The 23,330-nt window shown below is 37.5% G+C and overlaps 1 protein-coding gene across 6 annotated transcripts; it reads right to left on the bottom strand.

Moving 5' to 3' along the window:
* Window positions 1-42: 42 nt before the first annotated feature.
* On the bottom strand, window positions 43-23,235 carry septin6 (septin 6). 6 transcript variants are annotated; one of them, XM_051860639.1, is made up of 11 exons: window positions 23,071-23,235; window positions 21,294-21,408; window positions 18,104-18,299; window positions 16,397-16,583; window positions 14,006-14,167; window positions 11,847-11,943; window positions 8,796-8,964; window positions 8,544-8,676; window positions 6,503-6,693; window positions 4,988-5,036; window positions 43-1,468 (listed from the first exon to the last, which is right to left on the bottom strand). In XM_051860639.1, exons 1-10 carry the CDS (start codon window positions 23,113-23,115, stop codon window positions 5,033-5,035), a joined length of 1,299 nt encoding a protein of 432 aa, XP_051716599.1. In that variant the 5' UTR covers window positions 23,116-23,235; the 3' UTR covers window positions 43-1,468; window positions 4,988-5,032. The 6 variants fall into 6 exon arrangements, 5 of the variants coding, with proteins under 5 accessions (XP_051716599.1, XP_051716597.1, XP_051716595.1 ...); XR_007924925.1 differs by lacking the exons at window positions 43-1,468; window positions 4,988-5,036 and adding exons at window positions 3,061-3,804; window positions 5,446-5,502; XM_051860638.1 differs by lacking the exon at window positions 43-1,468 and adding an exon at window positions 3,061-3,804.
* Between the last annotated feature and the right edge of the window lie 95 nt (window positions 23,236-23,330).

Here is a 23,330-nt window from a genome sequence, read left to right as displayed (position 1 = left end):
AAAAAATATTTGGAGGGCAAATTATGAAATAGCATATCAAAGTTGTTTTCATTAAGTTTTATTGAAAACGTACACCATGGAATCTTACTACAGTTAAATATTTCACAAATTTCTGGTATTACAGGGGTGGGGGTAATTGACATGAAGGGAAAATATGGAAGATGACTAGAAAAATGTAGGCCAGTCTTGACACCCAAAATGTTTCACACAGAAAACAGTCACTTGTCAATGTCATTAATCATTAAAACATGTTTCAATGTAGTAATAGTTCCTTAAAAATTAAATGTACTGCACACATATGCACGAACGTCTGTACCTCGTAACTGACTGACTTGAAATGAAATGACTGAAAACCCTTGATGTACATCTCAATGCAATATTTGGCAATATGGGAAATGACATTTATAAATTGAATGTAACTGCACATATTGTACCTGGAATAATTACATGTAATAAAAGGGTCCAAAGTAAGAAGCGTTTGAAGTGTAAATATGTCTAAGCAAAGAATAACTCCATATATAAACAAAAATATGTTCAGGGCATGCAAAAGAACAGAAGATAAGGAATATAAAAAAAGTGGCACTGAATGTGACCTACATGGTATTTCAATAGGTTCTCCATTACTCTAAGTTTATATTTTAAATAAAATAATTATAACTATATTGCTGTGAGTGTTTAAGACTTGAAATGTGTCCTGTAAAATGTATAGGGCATTACAAAACATACAATACAAACCTCTCAGATTTTGTTCATGCTTTCAGATAAAGATTCTCATTAAATTACAGTTAAACATCTCTCACTTAACACATTTGCTGCATTATCAACCAGGAACTTTCGGGCCCATTTTCTTTGGATTTTCTCAATATTCACAGCCAGCATGTCAAAATGTTTAAGTCTTATTAAAGATATTCTTACTCAACTTATAGTTCACGCCCTAAATCAAACGTAGTGTTTGCAAATAAGTTAGTATCCTTTCGCTCCTCACAGTTAACACTGTGTTAATGCTGATGAGGACATGCAGGTTCATTCACAAACACATATCCTTAAAAGAAAGTAAACTGTTTAAATGAACAAGGCAATATCATAGATGTAAAATGCTAAACTAAAACTCAAAAGCATTGCGTTAGTTCACAGCCTTTCTATCAGAGCTCATGGCTCTGGTGTCGCCAGCAAATGAGGTCTATAAAAATACTAATGAGGGACTGCTTAGCATGCCCTAATTAGGAAACAGAGCTAATATTTGTTGAAAAATACCATGTTAAGCCCACATAAGGCCATGTTTAACAGGGCACACAGCATGAAAGTTTAAAAATGAAAGAAAAAAACAAAAAACAAAAAACAACAATTAAATAAAACATTCAAACAAGGCTGACGGAGTGAAAAAGACAGGAAGAAGAGTGGACGCTTAGTTCTCGTGGAAGCTGCAATCCCCTCTTCCAACGGGTGGCCAAGACAGAGTTAAAAGAAGCTAGAGGAAAACAGGAGACACAAACGCAGATTAGAGAAAGTATCAAGAGGGCATTGAACTCATCAGTGCCAGTGGGAAGAAAAGTTTACATCAGTCAATTGGAAATGGGCACTCAGATTTTTCTTTTTCCAGCCAAAAGCATGAAGCATTCTGAATGTGGGCGGATAGGAACACACCGTCCTTCTGCCCTGACTCAAATGCATTGTGCATCCTCTACACAATTTGCTTTTAAACATGCATGGATTCGTTCAATGCAACATTGCTTTCAGCTTGCATTCTTAAAGTAATACATTTACAGTCAAGAGTAACCTAATCTAAACTTTTTTAAATAAAACAGCTTGACAGGGACAGTGATTATAACGATTGCTTTTTCCCTCCCCACATCTCTGAAGAGGCAAAAATCTTAAGCATATTAGTAACACAAAACATACACTGCAAATAAGCACAGCATTCAGCAAAGGTTTTGGTAACACAATAAATATGATGTTAGTAAAAGCTGCAGAAAAAGGCCACATTGAAAACACAAGGAGGTGATCTGTAAGAAACACAGAGGGCCGGGTCCACACTGCCTCGGGGTACCGCTTAACCAAAGAGTCTGGGCCTGGTCCCTTATCAAAGCCATACTACTCAGTGCAGAGCCAGGGATTACTGCAAAGGAAAGTAAAATACACACACGGCAGTGAGCAGGGAGACTGGAGGGAGCAAGAGAGTTAATAAAGTGCTAAATACCAATCACAACAATACCACCTGTTGAAAGATCAGCATCCGGATGCCATCCAAAACAATGACGTCCAGCACAGAACCAATAAAATCACTTGATTTTGCTGAACAGTCTGCTATCTTTAACTGTAGCCTTGTAAAATATAATTTACAACTTGTTTAAGAGACTGAAAACAAAACCATTTTCTGCAGTGACAGGGATATAAATGGATTAAAAACAATGGTCGCCTAGACTAAATTTCCCTATTTTTTGGTCATATAAAGATTGTATAATAACGTTCAGTTAAATCTGACTTGTGGCAGTGGTCAAGCAGCATTTGAGAATAGAGACCACAAACCTTTAGATAGAGTACATTCAGAGGTAGGATTAAGCGAGTCTTATTATATTTGCCTAGTTAAGCATAACACTATAGTGAATTTCTTCAAAAGTGACAGTCCAGCTCTTCTCTAGTGCCATATTGAATGTAACGCAGATGAAAACGAGGCCGTGAGGGATAGGCGTACAGTCTTTTACAATGGCACGAACTGTAAAAACGTACTGTTGTTTACTAAATGTTTTTTTTTTTTTTTTTTGTCAGCTGAACAATTGGATTGTGTCTTCTATTCCTCACAGCCTCGTTTTCATTCCTGTCAAAAATAAAATATGGCCCCACCCCGACTAAGGTCGATAAATTAAGAAATCAATATTTTCCAATACATAGTAAGTAAATCAAACACTGGCCATGCCCCCCTCAGTACATAAACAGTTAGTCACATTTGTATGAATAATGCAAAATTAACTGTTTGAAATTCATACACAATGACTTTCCACAGTTTTAAGCTTTATGAAAGAATGCCCTTTATTACGGATACAAATACTGGTCCCCTTGCAATTGATATTTAATAATTTTTTATTTTTATTTTGTGAAAAATAAAATATCACAAAAATAAAGAACTATAAAAAGGTGCTTACATTTGGATGAAATGTGCCAATATGAAGTTTTTCTAAACTAATACAAGCATAGCAATGACAGGTTCATAAAAAAAACCAACAACAACATTGAGGTATGGCTGCAGATGACCAGACAGCATCTGCATAACATGCATGAGCTAAAATGAGACAAAACACAACTTTACTACTACATTACTATTCATGTTCCAAATTCTAACCATTAGAAAATGTAAAAATCGTTAAAAACCCAATGACTGAACTGAAAGCAGCTCATATATCTTCCTATTATAGTACCAATGGCAAATTATGGTACTAAGAGTAAAATTAAATTTGTCTCATTTTAACCCGTGTACTCACTACTGCAAGAGTAGCCACTCATGTTAAAGTTGATTCATACACTAGTCATGCAGAACAAAGCAATATCATTATGACATCATAACACAGCAAGTAAAACAAAGAAGAAGAAAAAAAAATGGAATTTTAAAAATTTGAAAAAAGGTTAAAGATTCTAAAGAAGGATTCCATTCACAGTTATTATCCCTCCTCAGCTGTGTTATGCGTGAAACTGGGGGGTGGGGGGCTGGAGAGAGGGGGGAGGGAACGGGAACAGCATGGCTCAGGAACACTGAGGGGAGAGAGCTCATTCACAGCGGGCAGGGCGAGCACTTTCTACAGGAATCCTGAACTGGAAATGAGAGAGAAGGAAGATTATTGTTCCCTACAGGTTGCATACTGTTGTATTCACACAATAAAAAAAAAAAAAAAAGAAGAAGAAGAAAAAAAAAAAAAAAAAAAAAAAAGATCCAAAATGTTAGTCGTGCATCTGTTAAAACACTTGAAAGCATTTGCAGGGGGTGTATGTGGTAAGGCTTCGAATTGTTCTCTCTTTGTGCTGGATAAAATTGTTTACATTGTCTCTTCTGCTGTGTTATTTACATAAACCCGGATATATCAACTTTAACAATTGTGTTATTTAAATATTACTAATAGGTCTGTGGCAAGGGATTATGGAAGCTTGTTTCTGCCACTAAAAAAAAAAAAAAAAAAAAAAAAAAAAAAATATTCGGACTTTTTTTCCTCGCAATTACAAGTTATAAAGTCAGAATTGCGTGATATAAAAGCAGAACAGCGACTATATACTGTAAAGTCGCAATTCTAACTTTATAAGACGCAATTGCGAGTTTATATCATGCAATTTTGACTTTATAACTCAACTTTATTTATAAAGTCAGAATTGTGTGATATAAAAGCAGAACAGCGACTATATACTGTAAAGTCGCAATTCTGACTTTTTTTTCTCATAATTGCAAGTTTTTAATCACAATTATGACTTTTCTTTAATAAAGTTAGAATTGCGAGGTTATTTATCAGAATGTTTAGTTTATATCTCACAATTCTGACTTTATATGTCGGAATTCTGAGAAAAAAAGTCAGAATTAAGCTTCCATAAGCGATAAATCACTCAACAGCAGCATTATTTTAGGCCAAGTGGAGGACTAGTGTGACCCAGCTGTAAGAGTCATTAAAGACTCTTTTGTGTGAGATCGTGGAAGAGCAGTGGAGTGCAAACAACAGCAGATTGTTATGGATTCAGATGGCAGATGGCTGCACATCACACAGGGAGAGCAATAAACTCTCGCCTGGCACTGGTGACATAATATCCCCTGCTGCTACCACAGACATTCTTCACATTGCCAGTGTTTAGGACTTAAGCGTGAATAGGAAATGCTGTAATTACTACTGCAGTGCTTTAACACCGCAATTACAGGATCAGTGTATCTGACCATCATCATTACATGTGTTTTTGTAATTTAGTCCCCTCGTACTAACGAGGGTTTGTGCCTTAAGAGATACTTTGAAAGCCTTACCAGCATAAGGTGAGTCATGCAGGACTGGGAGCAGGTGAGGAGGAGTTAACTGGAAAACAGCATGGATGAGACGTACATGACACGTGTACAAACTAGACAAGACACCTTACAAGCAACATCACAATGAATATTTTACATGCCCTGCCCTGCATGAGCACTGAGGAAAACTAACATTTTCTCTCGCTATCTTCTATATGCAGGAATAAATATCACTCACTAGATAATGGAAAAGAAAGTGGTAAGAAACTGTTGGATTTGGACAAAGGGGCCTGTTCTTGCACTTTATGTATTGCAAAAATACTTCCTCAGTATCTCATTGCGGTGAAAAGTAACTTGAATGGCTTTAAAGCAGTGGGCCGCTGCCTCGTGAGGACATACAAGAAGCTTAAGGGGAAAACGGTTAATGAAACAGGACAGATTGATTTGAAAAACAAAAAAACAACAAAAAAAAGGTAAACCTTGTCAGTGCAAGTGTCTTCTTCCCATATAATACTCAGGTGAATGCAGCAAATCAGCTTGAATACACAACCATGATTGATTAGCAGCATTATTTAGCATTATTTAAGCAATTTATTGGAGCTCTAATTACTACTACCCTTTTCAGATAGAATGAGCATGACCCTTTAATTAAAGGTGAATGAAATATTGTCCTGTTAATAAATGTAATCATTTTACAAACCATGAAAATTACAGTTATAATTAGATATAATTATATAGCATATTTAATTATAACTATATAAAATTGTCTATTCATACAAGACTTATACCACACATCAGACTTTCCATAATGGAAATGCAGCTGAACAACACTACAAATGTACAATAACACGAGTAGCTTCACTACTGTTCAAAAGTTTGGGGTCGGTAAGATTTTTTAACATTTTTTAAAGAAGTCTCTAATGACCACAAAGGCTGCATTTATTTGATCAAAATAAAGTAAAAACAGTAATATTCTGAAATATTATTCCAATTTAAAATAACTTTTCTATTTGACTATATTTAAAATTCGATTTATTCCTGTGATGGCAAAGCTGAATTTTCAGCATCATTACTCCAGTCTTCAGTGTCACTAGTCCTTCAGAAATCATTCTAATATGCAGATTTACTGTGCTGCTTAATATTTTAGTGGAAACAGATACATTTTTTCAGAATTTTTTGATGAATAGAAAGTTCAAAAGAACAGCATTTATTTCAAATAGAAATCTATTATAACGTTATAAATGTCTTTACTGTCATTTTTGATCAATTTAATGCATCCTTGCTAAATAAAAGTATTAATTTCTTTTAAAAGAACAACAACTTTTGAACCGTAGTGTATATGCTAAAACTAGACCTTTTTATTTTCATATCACTGCACTGCAGACACACTCATCCATCTGAATTCAACGAGCTTACGTGAGCTGTCAGTGAAATGCACGCACACTTGCACACAGTTCTCCCGCATCGTGATCATCTGGTGTCTCGGGGAGGGGAAGGTTGTGAGGGTTAGCAACCACGTTGGAGGTCAATACTTACTTTTTCCTCTCTTTATCCTTCTTGAGTGTGGCGGAGCTCCCTGCCTGCTGGGCCTGTGACTGCAGCAGCTCAGCGGCCGTCTTCTTCTGCTTGAAGCTGTTCAGCTCATCATCGAGAGACTTCTTCTTGTCCTCTAGTTTCTTCTTCTCATCCTGGTGAAGCTTCTTGAGGCGGTCAAACTTTTCATGAAGCTGTGATGTGAACACCAAAGAGTCAGTACGTGAGCTGTTACTGAACAAAAAGCTTTGCATCTACTGTAAATAGTCAAATTTCTAGGAGTAAACGCTTTTTTTCCCCTCAATACTGTTTAGTTGTACTTGATAGTAATCATCCCAGCTATACAGGTGCTGGTCATATAATTAGAATATCATCAAAAAGTCGATTTATTTCACTAATTCCATTCAAAAAGTGAAACTTGTATATTATATTCATTCATTACACACAGACTGATATATTTTAAATGTTTATTTCTTTTAATTTTGATGTTTATAACTGACAACTAAGGAAAATCCCAAATTCAGTATCTCAGAAAATTAGAATATTGTGAAAAGGTTCAATATTGAAGACACCTGGTGTCACACTCTAATCAGCTAATTAACTCAAAACACCTGCAGAGGCCTTTAAATGGTCTCTCAGTCTAGTTCTGTAGGCTACACAATCATGGGGAAGACTGCTGACTTGACAGTTGTCCAAAAGATGACCATTGACACCTTGCACAAGGAGGGCAAGACACAAAAGGTCATTGCAAAAGAGGCTGGCTGTTCACAGAGCTCTGTGTCCAAGCACATTAGTAGAGAGGCGAAGGGAAGGAAAAGATGTGGTAGAAAAAAGTGTACAAGCAATAGGGATAACCGCACCCTGGAGAGGATTATGAAACATAAACCATTCAAAAATCTGGGGGAGATTCACAAAGAGTGGACTGCAGCTGGAGTCAGTGCTTCAAGAACCACTACGCAGAGACGTATGCAAGACATGGGTTTCAGCTGTCGCATTCCTTGTGTCCAGCCACTCTTGAACAACAGCGTCAGAAGCGTCTCGCCTGGCCTAAACACAAAAAGGACTGGACTGCTGCTGAGTGGTCCAAAGTTATGTTCTCTGATGAAAGTAAATTTTGCATTTCCTTTGGAAATCAGGGTCCCAGAGTCTGGAGGAAGAGAGTAGAGGCACACAATCCACGTTGCTTGAGGTCCAGTGTAAAGTTTCCACAGTCAGTGATGGTTTGGGGTGCCATGTCATCTGCTGGTGTTGGTCCACTGTGTTTTCTGAGGTCCAAGGTCAACGCAGCCGTATACCAGGAAGTTTTAGAGCACTTCATGCTTCCTGCTGCTGACCAACTTTATGGAGATGCAGATTTCATTTTCCAACAGGACTTGGCACCTGCACACAGTGCCAAAGCTACCAGTACCTGGTTTAAGGACCATGGTATCCCTGTTCTTAATTGGCCAGCAAACTCGCCTGACCTTAACCCCATAGAAAATCTATAGGGTATTGTGAAGAGGAAGATGCGATATGCCAGACCCAACAATGCAGAAGAGCTGAAGGCCACTATCAGAGCAACCTGGGCTCTTATAACAACTGAGCAGTGCCACAGACTGATCGACTCCATGCCACGCTGCATTGCTGCACTAATTCAGGCAAAAGGAGCCCCAACTAAGTATTGAGTGCTGTACATGCTCATACTTTTCATGTTCATACTTTTCAGATTTCTAAAAATCCTTTCTTTGTATTGGTCTTAAGTAATATTCTAATTATCTGAGATACTGAATTTGGGATTTTCCTTAGTTGGCAGTTATAATCATCAAAATTAAAAGAAATAAACATTTGAAATATATCAGTCTGTGTGTAATGAATGAATATAATATACAAGTTTCACTTTTTGAATGGAATTAGTGAAATAAATCAACTTTTTGATGATATTCTAATTATATGACCAGCACCTGTACAGCTACATACCATGTAGCATCAGCTTTCGGTAACACTTTGGAGACCTTTGAATCAAAATTGCTACAAAATTACAGACTATAACAACAAACAAACAAACCTCCTTTTCCGCCTCTTTTAACTCTGCCTCCTTCTCTTTCACTCTTTGGACAAACATCTGCCTCATCTCTTCCTCTTTCTTCTGCAGCTCACCCATGAACTCATTCCTCTTGGCCTCGTATGTTTCCTGGAGGCTAAACACAACAAACCAGATGCAAAAGATATTCAACCATTAATTTATGCCTGTAAATGTAGACTATAAATCTTTAAGTCATAGGTTGTGATGGAGAACTTTTCCCCAGATCCTCTTTACCTGAAGGGTTTGCTGTCGGGGTCGGTGTCTTTGAATCCCATCTCCTCCAGCTTGCAGCGGCGGTATAGCTCATAGTGGCGAGTGTGAGTCTGCTCTCGCAGGTCTTCCATGTTGACCCTGATCAGCATCTCTCGCAGCTTCACAAAATCACAGTGATTCTCATTCTCCACTGGAAAACACAAAACATGATATTCAAATGAAAGTGAGCACTAATCCACAGTCTTATTGGGACATGAAAAGAGAAGGGAATAACTTCCTCCTCTGCAGGCCACACACACATTAATTATACATTCCCTTTAAGGGTGGAGTAAGTACAAAAGTTAAAGATCTGGGTGGTTTATGGAAAAGTAACAGATGGGTAGTTGACATGGCATACTGTACCAAGTAACAGTGGAACACCTAAAACTACTTTAAACATTTTTTTAATTATTGTAGGTGTATACAGAGGGTTATGACCTTTTTTTGTATTAAATCACATATATTTAAAACATTGCAAGACTGTAAAAAAAAAAAAAAAAAAAAAAAAGATCAAAAATAATGGTGTTAAGAAATGGTGACCAGTTACAGATCTTAAAGCCCCCTGTGGTGAAAATCAAGATTTTAATGTTGTATATATATATCTATCTATGTGGTGTTTTTAATATGCTTTGACAAACCACGTGAAACACTATAGACTGAACATGTAATGCGCATGTGCATGAGGTCATAGTTTTCATAGATTCGCGCTTTTGTTGTTTACACGGAGACCGTTTTTAAAAACTTGCACTTTGAAACCGGTTTTCAAAAGTTTGCGTTTTCAGGCCACTAAAACACCTTTATCGTGTAATCGCTGGTGTTTGTGACATCACAAACTACCTTGTAACCAATTACGTCAACGTGCTTTAGCATATAATTAACCATGACTGCTCTGAAGCAAGGGAGTCTTGAGAAGCCAGGTTATCCCGGTATATTTTTCTGTTGATATGAAAAATTGGGTAGATTTGTATATTATGATGTTATGATGAACTATATGCCTTTCTCCACTGACATACTAAGTTGTTCAAAGCTTTTCTAAGCATACTGATTTTTAGTAGACAGCTGTCTGAATTGCAAACAGGAACATGGTTTGTGTAGCATTAGCAACACATTATTAGCTGTTTGATAACGTAGTCAAGCAAAAGGCTAATCATATTAATTACCGTAATTTGTCCGACGTTGTTAAAAGCAATACCACTGTGCACCGTTTACCTCAATAAGTTGACCGAGTGGATCTCATGCTCATGCGAGTGAGTAGAGGCGGGGCTAATTATCATATTTATAGATCCTCGTATACTAAATGAAGCGAGGGTGTAGAGTTACATTCAAGCTATTTTAAGGCATGAAGAATTTTTTTCCACAGGAAAAAATGTTTAAATATGTCATTTTGATGATTTCAAAGAGGAGTTTTAAGGGATAAGATTTTTGACTATGGGGGATTTTAAAATACAATTTCCTAAAATACATGAATGTAAACTTTTGATAGCATTCTTTCTTTTTATATCACCGATACAAGGAAGCCTTTCAGAAGAACAGACATGACAGTCAGTTTGTATAACTATAACCAGCTGTGATCTAGTATTATTGACACTACATTCTCTGCAGCTGTTATTGTAACCGTATTAACAAACGATTTCTTCAGCAAATGTACAAGAATCTATGAGTGGTGCTTGTTTGTGCAAAACTACATGACAAGGGTGTTCTGGGTGGTTGCCAGGCTGTTGTTATGTGGCTGCTAAGATGTTCTGAGTAGTTGCTAAGTGGATGCTTACTGGCTAGTTAAAAGAGCTCATCCCCAAGTCTCTTTGATATTCTAGTCTCTAGTTATGGCTTGGTCTCTTCTTTCAACTTAAGTCTACACAATTTTTTTTTTTTTTTTTTTTTTACCTGCTCGCTAGCTGAAATATTTTTCATAGAAATGCATCTCTTTCTACATGGTTTTAATCCAAGTAATTTTTCTTTTAAATCGACTCAAGTAAACTATGTGCCCAAACTACGGAGTAAACGAATGACACGCAGCAGCAGCGGTGCATGAAAACACACACATCACATAGATCCATCCATATTCTTCCTCAGTGAGGTCAGCCTTGCAGAAAGCTAAATTAAGTAAGACCACGTGTGCTGCCCCGCAGCCTCATGTGCCGACAGAGAGAAAGATTCAGAGTGATGACACAGACAGCCTGAGGACAGTCACAGCACTGCTGCTCTAATGTTACGCATCAAAATCACTGCATGCATACAACACACATTAATAAAGACTGACAGGACAAATTGTGAATGAAGTGAGCTGGATTTGCACAGCTTATTGAACATGATTTATGAACATCATTGTACTGTAAATCCTCTTTTTTCATACAAGGCAAAAGGTCAATGTAATATGTACGTATATGTACTTGTGTAACAAGAAATGTTTCTTGAGCAGCAAATCAGCATATCAGAATGATGCTGAAAATTTTGCTTTGCCATCACAGGAATAAATTACATTTTAAAATATATTCAATAACAGTCATTTTTAAATTGTAATATTTAATAATATTACCATTTTTACTGTATTTCTGATCAAATAAATGCAGATAAAATTTTACTGACCCCAAAAATTTTAATGGTAGTGTCCAGCAGATGTTTAATCATTGCACTATTTTTCGAAACTCTTGAAATGGACATTTCTTCCCTGCTGCCTTTCAGTTCACCGTTTAGGATAGTCATCAGTGAAGGCTTCCGGATTGTGCGCGTTATTTTGGTGCCATCAACAAATCAGCACTGTACTAATGTCATTTTCCTGTGGCTCCACAGTGGTTAGTAACATGGAAATTATGACTCAGTTCTTTTTGACAGCCCTAATACATTAGCATTCTGCCCTTCTGTGAAAAATATGCAAGAAAGAAAGAGGATGGTGTGGTGAGAGGGAGTGTCCAGACACAACGCTACAGAAAGGAAAGGACGGGATGGGTTTGGATGTCCTGAACAAAGAGGCCATGGCCAAACAGGGGGAAGAGCTGAGTGTCATTTCCTCTAGAAGACGTGACCAAAACTTACCCTGGACGGTTCCCCAAGGGTACTGGCGTGCTCGCACCATCTTGTTCCCAATCTTCACTTCCTCAGTGCTTCCCACCACTGCAAAAGGCAAATGACCCTGCAGAGCACAAAAAAAGAGAAAAAAAAAAAATCCCACAAACAAATAATTTAGCAGAAATACTGCAGTCTATTTCAAATTCTTACAGTAACAGACAAGATTACACAGCATTTAAATCCATATTAGTTCATGTAAGCTCATATAAACAATTCCTTCACATACACTACCGTTCAAAAGTTTGGGGTCCATACAAGCGTTAAAAAAGAAATTAGTACTTTTATTCAGCAATGATTAATTAAACTGACCGAAAGTGACAGTAAAGACAATGCTACAAAAGATTTCTATTTCAAATTAATGCTGTTCTTTTGAATGTAATATTCAAAAAAAAAAAAAAAAATTTCACAAATATTAAGCACAGTTGTTTTTACACAATATGGATAATAATAAATGTTTCTTGAGCATCAAATCAGCATATTAGAATGATTATTGAAGGATCATGTGACACTGAAAACTGGAGTAGAGTGTTGAAAATTCAGCTTTGCCATCACATGAATAATTTACTTTTTTAAATATAAAACAGTTATTTTAAAATGTAATATTTCACAATATTACTGTTTTTACTGTATTTTTGATCAAATAAATGCACTCGTCTGTCAATCAGTCTTGGTCTAAAATACTATGAACACAATGAGGAACAACATAGTATCCTCCTTTCTACTGAAGCATTACGTCTCACAGTAGTGAATACCTCATAAAGAAATCACCTTGTTAAGATGATATTTACAAGACAAGAACAGCCTTTAAAACCACTAAGAAAGATATGAGGGCACATCCCACTTGAAACAAGTGGGATTTCTCCTGAGGTCAGCTATCTTTGTTTTCAATGGCTAATCAGTACTGGAAGAACCCCACAGTAACAGGCTGTGTGGTGAAAGTGACAGTCATTCATTGGATGTCATGCAGCCTGTTCTATGCTCCATGTTGTTAGGAGAGTACAATAGAATGCCTATAAAGAATGCCTCGCCTTTTGTGGTGTCATTTCCTGTGTGCAAACACAGGCAAGAAAGCTGGACACCATATGGACTCTCTCTCACTTAAGTGCTTGTCCAGTTCGCATTTCACATCACAGTTCAGCAGTTTAAGTATAAAATATGGCTGTGTTGTCTCCAAGCAAAACAGGACATGTGTGACTGACTCTATGTAAAAGAACTTCAAGTGGAAGAGGAACACATTCTTAGGCTACATTCACACTAAGTCAGAGCTTTCCCTATCCGATCTTTTTTTCCCCCTTGTCTCAACAAATATCTGCGTACAAACGAAACCACTGAAACCGACTCAAAACGATGTAGTATACATGCCAGATCAGTATGTGGCACTGTAATTCTGCCACAGGGATACACTAAAAATGGAGAATAAGGCTTGGAGCATGCGCATAAACCTTGCACGTTCTATACAAACTTTATATAAATAAAGCTTTATTTTAGTAAATCTAATAGGCTCAGTAGCTTCTGCAGCACGAACAAGCATGTAGTCCGCTATTGTTGTTTTGTGCTGTTAGCGCTGTCTGACTAGGGTCGACACATGGGGTGATGACATCATCATTTCATAAAATATACGGATTGGCTGTACACACGAAAACGCAAGAACGTCGTTTTCAGATTTATCCACTCTGAGACCCGTTTAAAAAAAAAAAAAAAAAAAAAAAAAAAGCAGTTTCAGGCTCCGAAAACACCGGATCCGTCTGGACGAAATGCCTATAAGAATTTTTGTGTATACACCTAAACGCGTCTCTATGTGGACGGGCCCTTGTTAATCTTGTCTAATTACATGATACCAACATACTGTAGATTAGTATATTTTGTTCTCTTATATACAGCACATAGTAACTAGATTTTAGACAGAAACATAGCAGCAAACCATTTCTCAACTGTCAGCATGATTTTAGGTTTCACTTATATCCAAAACATACAGCGTTAAAAGTAATGGGTCTGTTTTTTGTTGTTTTTTTTTAAATAAGTAATATTAACTTATTACACCATACACTTTAAAAGCACATCTTGTTTAGTGCATGTAACAACAGGAATGAATACAAATGAAAGACGTTCAGCATTAAGCTCCTTACGTTCATGGTTGAGTTGATCTCTGCCACAGTCTCATCATCGGTGGGAAACTGGTAGATCTGGACACCGTTGCTCACCAACTCACTCGTGATCTTGATTTTGAACTTTGCCAGTTCACTCTTTGAGATGGCATCTGATTTGGCAATGATGGGGATGATATTCACCTGTACAAAAGATGCAAAATATTATTTATAAGCATTAAGGAATACACAGTAATCAGAAATTAATACAATTTATATTAACATGAATTAAGATGACGATGACAACCAGACACAGCAGTGGTCAGAAGATTTGTGCAAAAACCTCACACGGCTATGATTGAGTAAATATTTCTCTTTCAGAAAGCTAGCTTTCAACCACTCAGGCTGTAAATGACTAAATCTGGATGCAAGAAACTCAAAGCAACCTCAGAACATCTGGCTGAGTCCAGATAAATATAGACATGGAGATTCTCTCATCATGTCTTTTATGCCTGAGCAAAGTGAATAAATAGCAGACATATAACAGAAAAAAGGCTGAATTTACTTTATTCTATACGCAGATGCTGCTGCAGACACATGAAATGACACAAATAGATATCATCTTTTTACATTTTTAATAAGGACAAGCTAATGAAAGTAAAATGAACTCTATAGAACCCTGTTAAAGCTTACATAACCTCAGCCTGCTCACATCTGAATGTGCCCTCAAATTAGGGCTGTAAATAGGACAGTTCATCACAAAACGATCTGATATCAATTCTCAGCCAGCAATTTTGCAGACACCTCAAAAAATTCTGCGATACGATTCGATTAATAAATTGTCTGTATTTGTCCATTCAAGCACAAAAGAAGTGAAAAAGAAGAAGAGAAGTCGCTCTCTATGTGCTACAGATGTGTGCGAACAGAAAACTTCACACAGCACTTAAGTACCAAAATAATTTCTCTTTTTGAGCTGGAATGCTTAAAGTGGCAAGGCTTAAACACATGCAACTGATGAAGTTTAGTAACAATGCAGCACTGCCCCGATCAGGACAGTGACGTCTTTCCGGCAGTCTTATTGTCAAGCACTGACAGGTGAGTTTAAATGAGAAAGCACATGTTGGCACCGGTAACAGAGGGGCAGTGCATGAAGATGTGGAGAGTGTCTTTTGAAAAAATAAATAAATAAATAAATAAATAAATAGAGTCGGTTGTTTTACACGTTGCATCAACAGATCATATTGTTTGTCATTTGATTGATGCATCAATCTATATCAATGTATTGTTACACCCCTACCTCAAACTGGAAGAGAATTCAGCATATGCAGCTATTTGCTATTCCATTTGAAATGAATTCAGAGAGGGTATTTATTTAAAGAGATAGTTCACCTAAAAATTAACATTTGCATCTTTGTAGCTTGAGAGCCCCAGTCCCCATTCACTTTCATTATATAGAAAAGAATGGCCTGGAATATGTTGTTCAAGCGTTTATCTTTTGTGTTCCACAAAAGAAAGACATACAGTTTGGGAACAGCATGAGGGTGAGTAAATGGTTTTTGTTTTTGGATGAATTATTCCTTTAATCTCAGGTCTCATGAGAGTTGAAAACTCACTATGCTGGATAAATGGAAACCATGCTAGTGGGGTGGGTGGGAGGATAATCAAACACCCCTCTTCACTCATGACTCTCTCTCTCTTACACACACACACACACAAACACAAAAATGCACATATGGAGTGCTCTGATCCCACTCACTCAATTTTTACACTCCTGCTATCCACAGCACCATCTAAGTACTATTCTCAGTAGCCTGGCAACTAGCTTTACGCTTTGTCTGTTTCCTTCCTGTAATTTACTACTGTACTGATGAATTGTGAAGTTAACACAGACACTTCAAATAAAGGTTTAGTCACAATGTGAGTACACAGTAATATCTTCTCAAGCATGCAAGGCTACTGTTAGTTTTAGCTTTAGATCTAATAGGGCATCTTTGTTCAGGGAGTCTGTGCAGCACAGAGAGAGATGAAAGAGAATGCAGTATTACACGGCTGACCTTCACTGACTCCATCAACACAGCTCCAATGGCATTAAACATGGCATAGCCATCAGCTGAATGCTTAATAACCTACATCTTAAAACAACGGCTCTGCACAGTGAAATAATGCTAAGCAACATGTATAGCAGACAAGGATTTTATTAAATAAATGATTATTTTTATAATCCTTAATTTTGTAAACATTATTATTACTATTATTAGTTAAAATATATAATATTTTAGTTTTTCTAGAACGTTTCGTAAATCGTAAATTTTTGATAGTCCACGGTATTAAATACTGTACCGGCTGAGATTTTTCTACCATTGGACATATAATCATGCTGGTCAGCCCAGAGTGTGATCAAACATTTTGTTAAAAATAAAATGCATCACCAACCTTACTGTCTAGCTTCTTCATAGTAACCAGGTCAAGGGACTTCAGCGAGTGTCCAGTGGGAGCGATGAAATACAGACAGGCATGGATCCGTGTATCATGATAACTGTGTAGGGTGCGTTTAATCTTCAATTCCTCCTGAAGGTACGCTTCAAACTGAGCATCGATGAACTCCACAATAGACTTGTAACTGCAAGTTGAACAATGAAAGAGGTGGAAATATTTAAAAGGAACTTACAGCCAGAACAAAAACACAAATGTTAACACTAGCCCTTAAATAAAGATGACTGTTAATGTAGTATAAGCCTTCAGGCTTATTACAGAACTGTAAAATAAAGCTTTGAGGGGAAAAGGTGCTGGTTGAGGCATCTATTAATAGTTGGCTAGCCAGGGCTGAATTTACCTCATATTGTGACATAGGCAAAATATATTTTTGTATTTTGTCTTACTGAATTTTAGCATGAGTGAAATAATAATATACTAATAATACGAATACTAATATTACTACTAATAATATATTATTTCTCCTCATTGTAATTGGGCCCCCCTGGATGTGTTAGAATAGGCATGTGCCTAGAATGCCTATGCAGAAATCTGGCCCTATGAATAGCTTAATATTTTAAAGGTACAGGAAAAAAATTAGTTTAATCATTTGTTGCTGTACAATTAAAAAAACAAAAAAACAAACAAGTAATCTAGCACAATAGCTATGTTTTCATACACCTATTTTTATGCGCATTTTGGGATATTGCATTAAAAACGCTGGACGGAAATGCCAAGATGTGCATAAATTCTAACTTATGCACTTAATTGAGGCAGATACATTTTTTGGGATGCCATAACTGGACCAACCAGTGGACCAATCCCGTTGCACAGCATCTGAAATGTTGTTTTGGTCATTCTGAAATGCCTTAGCCAGTCTGTCATCAAAGTGGTTGGGTAAAATGAATTACCTCCCAGAACAGTGTTACACAACTGCATTCCCAAACAGCATTTGGACGAGAATACTTTTTGTGCGCAAAAACAAAACAAAAATAACAACTTTATTCACCAATTTCTTCTCTCCCCTGTCAGTGTCCTACGCAGTTGATGTAGTAAATGCAGTTCAGCGCTTCCGCGTTTACGTCCGAACGCTGGCTCAGTATTGGCTGATGCTGTACATGTGAGCACCACGAAGCATGCGTATGATGCTGACGCAGGAGCTGGCCAATAATGAGTCGGCGTTCTGATGTAAAACACTATTCTCGTCGTTTCATAACATTAACGTTAAACCACTGTAGTCACATGGACTATTTTAACGATGTCTTTACTACCTTTCTGGAACTCAGAAAGTGCAATGATGTTGCTGCCTTTGTGTGCTTCAGAAATCATCAAAAATATCTAAATTTGTGTTCCAAAGATGAACGAAGGTCTTACTGATGTGGAACGACATAAGGGTGAGTAATAAATGACAGATTTTTCAATTTTGGGTAAACTAACCCTTTAAGGTTCATCTATTATGAAACACACCAGGCTAATTTTGGCCAAAAGTTTGTTTATTTCATTAATGAACAAACTTTCATTAACAGTTCTAACAAAAATAAGAAAGCTGTTTGATCAGTAAAAACGCATGAAGCGACCAGGTGTAAACAGGCCCATAGACCTGATTTTGTCTCTGGTTAAACAACTAAAGAATCATTTCACACACATTTGATCACAAGCAGATCTCACCTATCCTCTTTGTTGATCTGATCTCCAAAGCCTACAGTGTTGACCACAGTGAGCTTGAGGCGAACGTTGCTTTCCTGAAGCTCGTAAGTGTTGGACTTGAGCTGCACTCCAGGCTGATTGTGCTGTGTAGGTTCACCCTCAAATTTGGTGTTGAACAGGGTGTCCATGAGGGTGGACTTTCCCAAACCCGTCTCCCCTGTAACAAACACACAACAATAAGCTACCATGCTCTTAATTTAAGATAAAATGACACCATACATATTCCTCAAAAACTTGGTTTGCCATGTAATAGTTCCAGGAAATTAATTTTTTACATCAAAATTACACACATAAGCTTTAATACAGAATCACACATAATCTGTGTGTAAAAGTCTAAAAGACATGCAGCAATCCTGGCTATTCTTGCTCTTCTGACAACCACAAGCACAGTAGAAATGGACATCATGCAACACCACCAGAATGTTAATTATATGGATGGCTCACATTTGCCATTTCTTCATAAACTCAGCCTGCAGATCCCATTCCCAAGAGCCCCTGTAAAGTTTTCACTAAAGGCATGAGCCAAAACCTTGGCTGATGCCTAAAAATGAAGCAGCGATTTATTTCCCACTCAGATCAAATGGTAACGAGCAGTGGCTATCACAAGGTGTGGAATTCCTATGACTGAATTAAAGGCAACACATGCATCACACAGTGATCATATCTTCCACATAACTCAATCAAAGCTGACTGTTATATGAATCACAAGCATCTCCTTTCTTCTCCAGATAACATTTACAGCATGCCAAGGCACTCAGCATTCACTAAACCTAAAGCATTGAAGCTGAACCTTAAAATGAATGAGCAGGAATGAATAGAGGAAAGGCTTAACAACAGTCCTGTACCATTTGCCAAATTCTCTTTACACTCGTTTCTAGAGACTTCTGTGGTCACATCCTTAGAGCTTTAGCAGAAATGGGATAAAAGCCCTGGCTGGCAGATGCCCTGAACTTTAGGGCATGCTAACAAAGAAACAATGCATTCGTATAAATATTTCAAAAGGTGAAGTGAATAACAAAAGCATAACAAAAGACTTCATAGCACCATAAGCACAAGGATTTAGCTAGAACTTCACTTGGGTTATTGACATAGAAACCCCTATGCCTTCTTCACGGTTTGCTGTAAACATTTCCTCACACCATACTGTTGATTTTACAGAAACATTTCAATATTATTTTTAAATATTGACCAAATCTTGCAACACATTTTTTTTTTTCATGCTATGCAAGTAAAAATGCATAACCAGGCAGTCATCACCACAAAAACTAAGACAGGATGATTAAGAACTTAATGTGAAGCAGATAAATAACCACGCGTGTTCTTTCTCATCCAGCTTTTTTATCTCTTAATGGTTTATTGTTTTTTGAGTTTTTTTGCAGTCAGATGGGCTGGTCTAAGTACTTCAGAAATTGCTGATCTACTGGGATTTACAGAGAATGGTCCGAAAAAGAGAAAATATCCAGTGAGCGGCAGCTCTGTGGGCAAAAATGCCTTGTTGATGTCAGAAGAATAGCCAGACTAGATCGAGCTGATAGAAAGGCAACAATAACTCAAATAACCACTTGTTACAACCAAGGTATGCAGAAGAGCATCTTATTGAGCATCATTTTAACCACAGCCTACTGGAGTATTGTTTCTGACCACGTCCATCCTTTTATGACCACAGTGTAATCATCTTCTGATGGCTTGTTCCAGCAGGATAAAGCACAATTCATGTCACAAATCATCTCAAACCAGTTTCTTGAACATGACAATGAGTTCACTATACTCAAATGGCCTCCAGAGTCACCAGATCTTCATCAGCAACTTGGGGATGTGGTGGAACGGTTGATTTGCATCATGGACAAGCAGCTGACAAATCTGCAGCAACTGTGTGATGCTATCATGTCAATATGGACCAAAATCTCTGAGGAACATTTTCTAGCACCTTGTTGAATCTATGCCAGAAAGAATTAAGGCAGTTCTGAAGGTAAAAGGGGGCCAACTAGCAAACAGTACCTAAAAAACTGGCTGGTAAGTGTAAATAACTTTATATAAATGTAAATTCACTAAAAAAAAGCAACCGTTTAAATATAATATACACTACAGTGTTGGTTTTTAATATTGTACATTTATTTGACATACTAGTTACATATCTGCGTTTTATGTACTTAGCAGGTACACAAATCAATGCACTCCATTTTAAGGCTAATTCACACTGCACCGAGTCTGACGGACACAGACCAGCAGCGACAGTCACCAGATTACAGCACGTCACTGCTCCGACAGTCTAAATCAGATTCAGCACGTTCAATCGGCAAAAACAAGCTCTGACAGACGCCAACAGAGGTAACACATTGATCCGACAAAACCGACGAAGACTCTGTTGCCGTCTGTTTATCAATTCATCCCTAGGAATCAAACACATGACCCTAGTGTTTAGCCCAGATGACATCACTCACCGGTTACTAAAAAGAAGGGTGCATCTGCACACTGCATCAAAGACATTACACACTGCCTTGTGGTGTTTAAGCATGCGTCTGACTTCCTCTCTCTACTTTTATTAATTACCCAGAATGCATTATTGTTGCTTTGTGTGAATATCACCATTTTTGTCATAAATTTTACCACAACTTTATGCTCCAACGTTAAAGAGCTTAGAACTGAAATACACAGGTCGATCTAAACAACAGTAAAAACACCACCTGAATTCAGCTGGCACAGCCTCTCTGTCAAACTAACACACATACCTTGTTATACCACAACATTTTCATCATTACAACATACTGGGACAGATCTGAAATGGCACAGGCTAGTCTATTTCTCCTAGAAGGCGTGTTTGTATTAGGTTTTATTGATGGGGTCAGTAAAATATAATACTGCCATAACAAACAACATGCATAATTTAAAGATTATTTCCCCTATTTTTTAAACTGTTTTTAGAGGGATAGTTAGTAAAGATTCCTAATCTCCAATCAGCACGTGAAATCAGGATATGAATAAAATCAAATCTCGAGTTCCTGCAACTGCTCTCCATCAGTGCATCAGTATTTAGTAAGTGGGTCACAGGACAGAATCAGTATGCGTTCACAGTGAAGGGGTGTGACATACACTGAAGCAAATGGTTAGTTTCGCCCCAAGGAAAAAAGGAGCTCTGACATGACACACTCACCCACACAGAGGATATTGAAGCAGAAGCCATGGTTGACGGACTTGTTGACCAGCTGGTCCGGCATGCTGTCGAAGCCAACATGACCAGAGAGTGGGACGGCACGTGCACCCTCTCCCTAATACAAGATAAAATAAAATAAAAACATATAAATGAAACAAGCAAGACGACTTTTTACCAAAAAAAGATCCTTTGTGGGGTTTCTCACAGTCAGCAATGTAAGCACCGAGATTCATGAGAATGCAAAAAATGTAAATTTAGTACGTAAAGGCACCTCATTTCAAACATAGAACCTAGGTATGATCTTTGACATTAATTGTGATACTATAGTGCAACTCTCAAAGGTTCAGGTCTGTGCACTTCCTCTTTCCTGTCTGATCTCAACTGTTGAAACCACATTCAAACAGACACGTAAACCATTTGCAGTCGCAGGCAAATGTTACCGTTGTTAAGTAATACAGATATCTATGAAACAAAATGGTTGTAAATAACGTAACACGTGTCAAATCTGGGCCATGTTATACTTCAGCATTTCCTCTACCATTGTTCATACAGGTCTGCCACCTGGCCTGCAAAAACTCTGGCAGGAAAGGCTGTCTGCCCACATTTACAGCATATCCTTTCGTGAGTGGGTGTTCGCATATGTGAGACCTATGCGATGAGCATATCGAACGTACCAAATCATTTGATTCCTGCTAAAATAACAAAAAGGAAGGGTGAGCATTCAGTCAGCACAGGTCTAATGTAATAAAGTTCCATTATCCAAATGAAAACATTCATTAAGTTAAACTGCAATAAAGGCAATCAAAAGCACATCATTTTCAGTGAGAACCAATCAAAGTTGATGATCAGTTTTGTTATGAGGATTATTATGGAATCATTACCATTAGTAACGAAATGCACATTTTATTAAACAGGCAACTAAGAGAAGCCAGACAATGAGAGCATCTTATTGACTGAACAAACAGTCACAATCTGACCCACATGTGCCACATTCCAAAACCAGACAACTGTAAGGAGTCCAAAGGGGGGTCATCATGACTGAAACACCCCACTGTAACCAGAAAATACTGGTTCAAACCCCTGATTTGAATAGTAAAGACTGATTTAAACGTCATTTGTTATAACTAACAGCTTTTAAGCTCAGTCTCGAGCTGCCTCGGGTTAAGTATGTATTCACATTAGAGACGTCAGAAGGCACGGAACATACGCTGCTATAAAATAAAACGATACTGTTTTGATGTCAGTTTCTGACATGAATGTACGAAATACTTCATAATAGACAACGCCCAGCGAGCACAAGGATGCTAATGCAATTAAACATAACGGCATTAGACGCGCTCGAATTAAGTGGATTTTACAACGCAATGACGCTTGAGAATGCGACGGGGTTTTTTTTTTTTTTTTTTTTATGATATCGTTGTTTATGATATTTCATCAGTCGTGGTCACTTCAAACCGTGATGTTCGTCCGTTATCGCTGGCCCTCAACATTAAGCCATTTCCCCAAACACAGCTTCATGGAGATAGAAGTATAATTTAAAATATGCCACAAAAAACGTGCTTATACATTCTTATCGCTTACATAAATAACGCCAGCTGTTTTAAATACTGTATAATTGATTGCTAATAATGGGCCATCACGTTCACGAATAAATAAATAACATTACCGAAAGCTATTTGGTTATACTGTATCACACCTGTCAAAATAACTGGTACATATTCGTCAGCCTAGTTAGGTACACAGAAAACACATCTTTGTAATAAAACAGTGCTCTTACCGCTTGTCGCGCTATCTCAGTGGCCGCCATGGTTCTCTCCTGCATCAACCCTTCACAGGAAACTGCAGCAAGCACGCAGTGAAGCTACGGCGACGAACTCAGATACGATGGACTGTACCATTTACGAATGATGCCATGGGGCCTTCTGTTATTTTTGTTAAAGCGCAATTTTTAATTGTGATAAATTAGGAATTAGTCTATATGCAAAATACACGTAGTTCGATAATTAGAGCACTCAGAAAACTCATGATATTAAAAAC

The sequence above is a fragment of the Ctenopharyngodon idella genome, chromosome 14 (genome assembly GCF_019924925.1).
Source record: "Ctenopharyngodon idella isolate HZGC_01 chromosome 14, HZGC01, whole genome shotgun sequence".
NCBI classification, from domain to species: Eukaryota; Metazoa; Chordata; class Actinopteri; order Cypriniformes; family Xenocyprididae; genus Ctenopharyngodon; species Ctenopharyngodon idella.
Note: the sequence above shows the minus strand (reverse complement) of the source record. Positions and strands in the feature narration are given on the sequence as shown.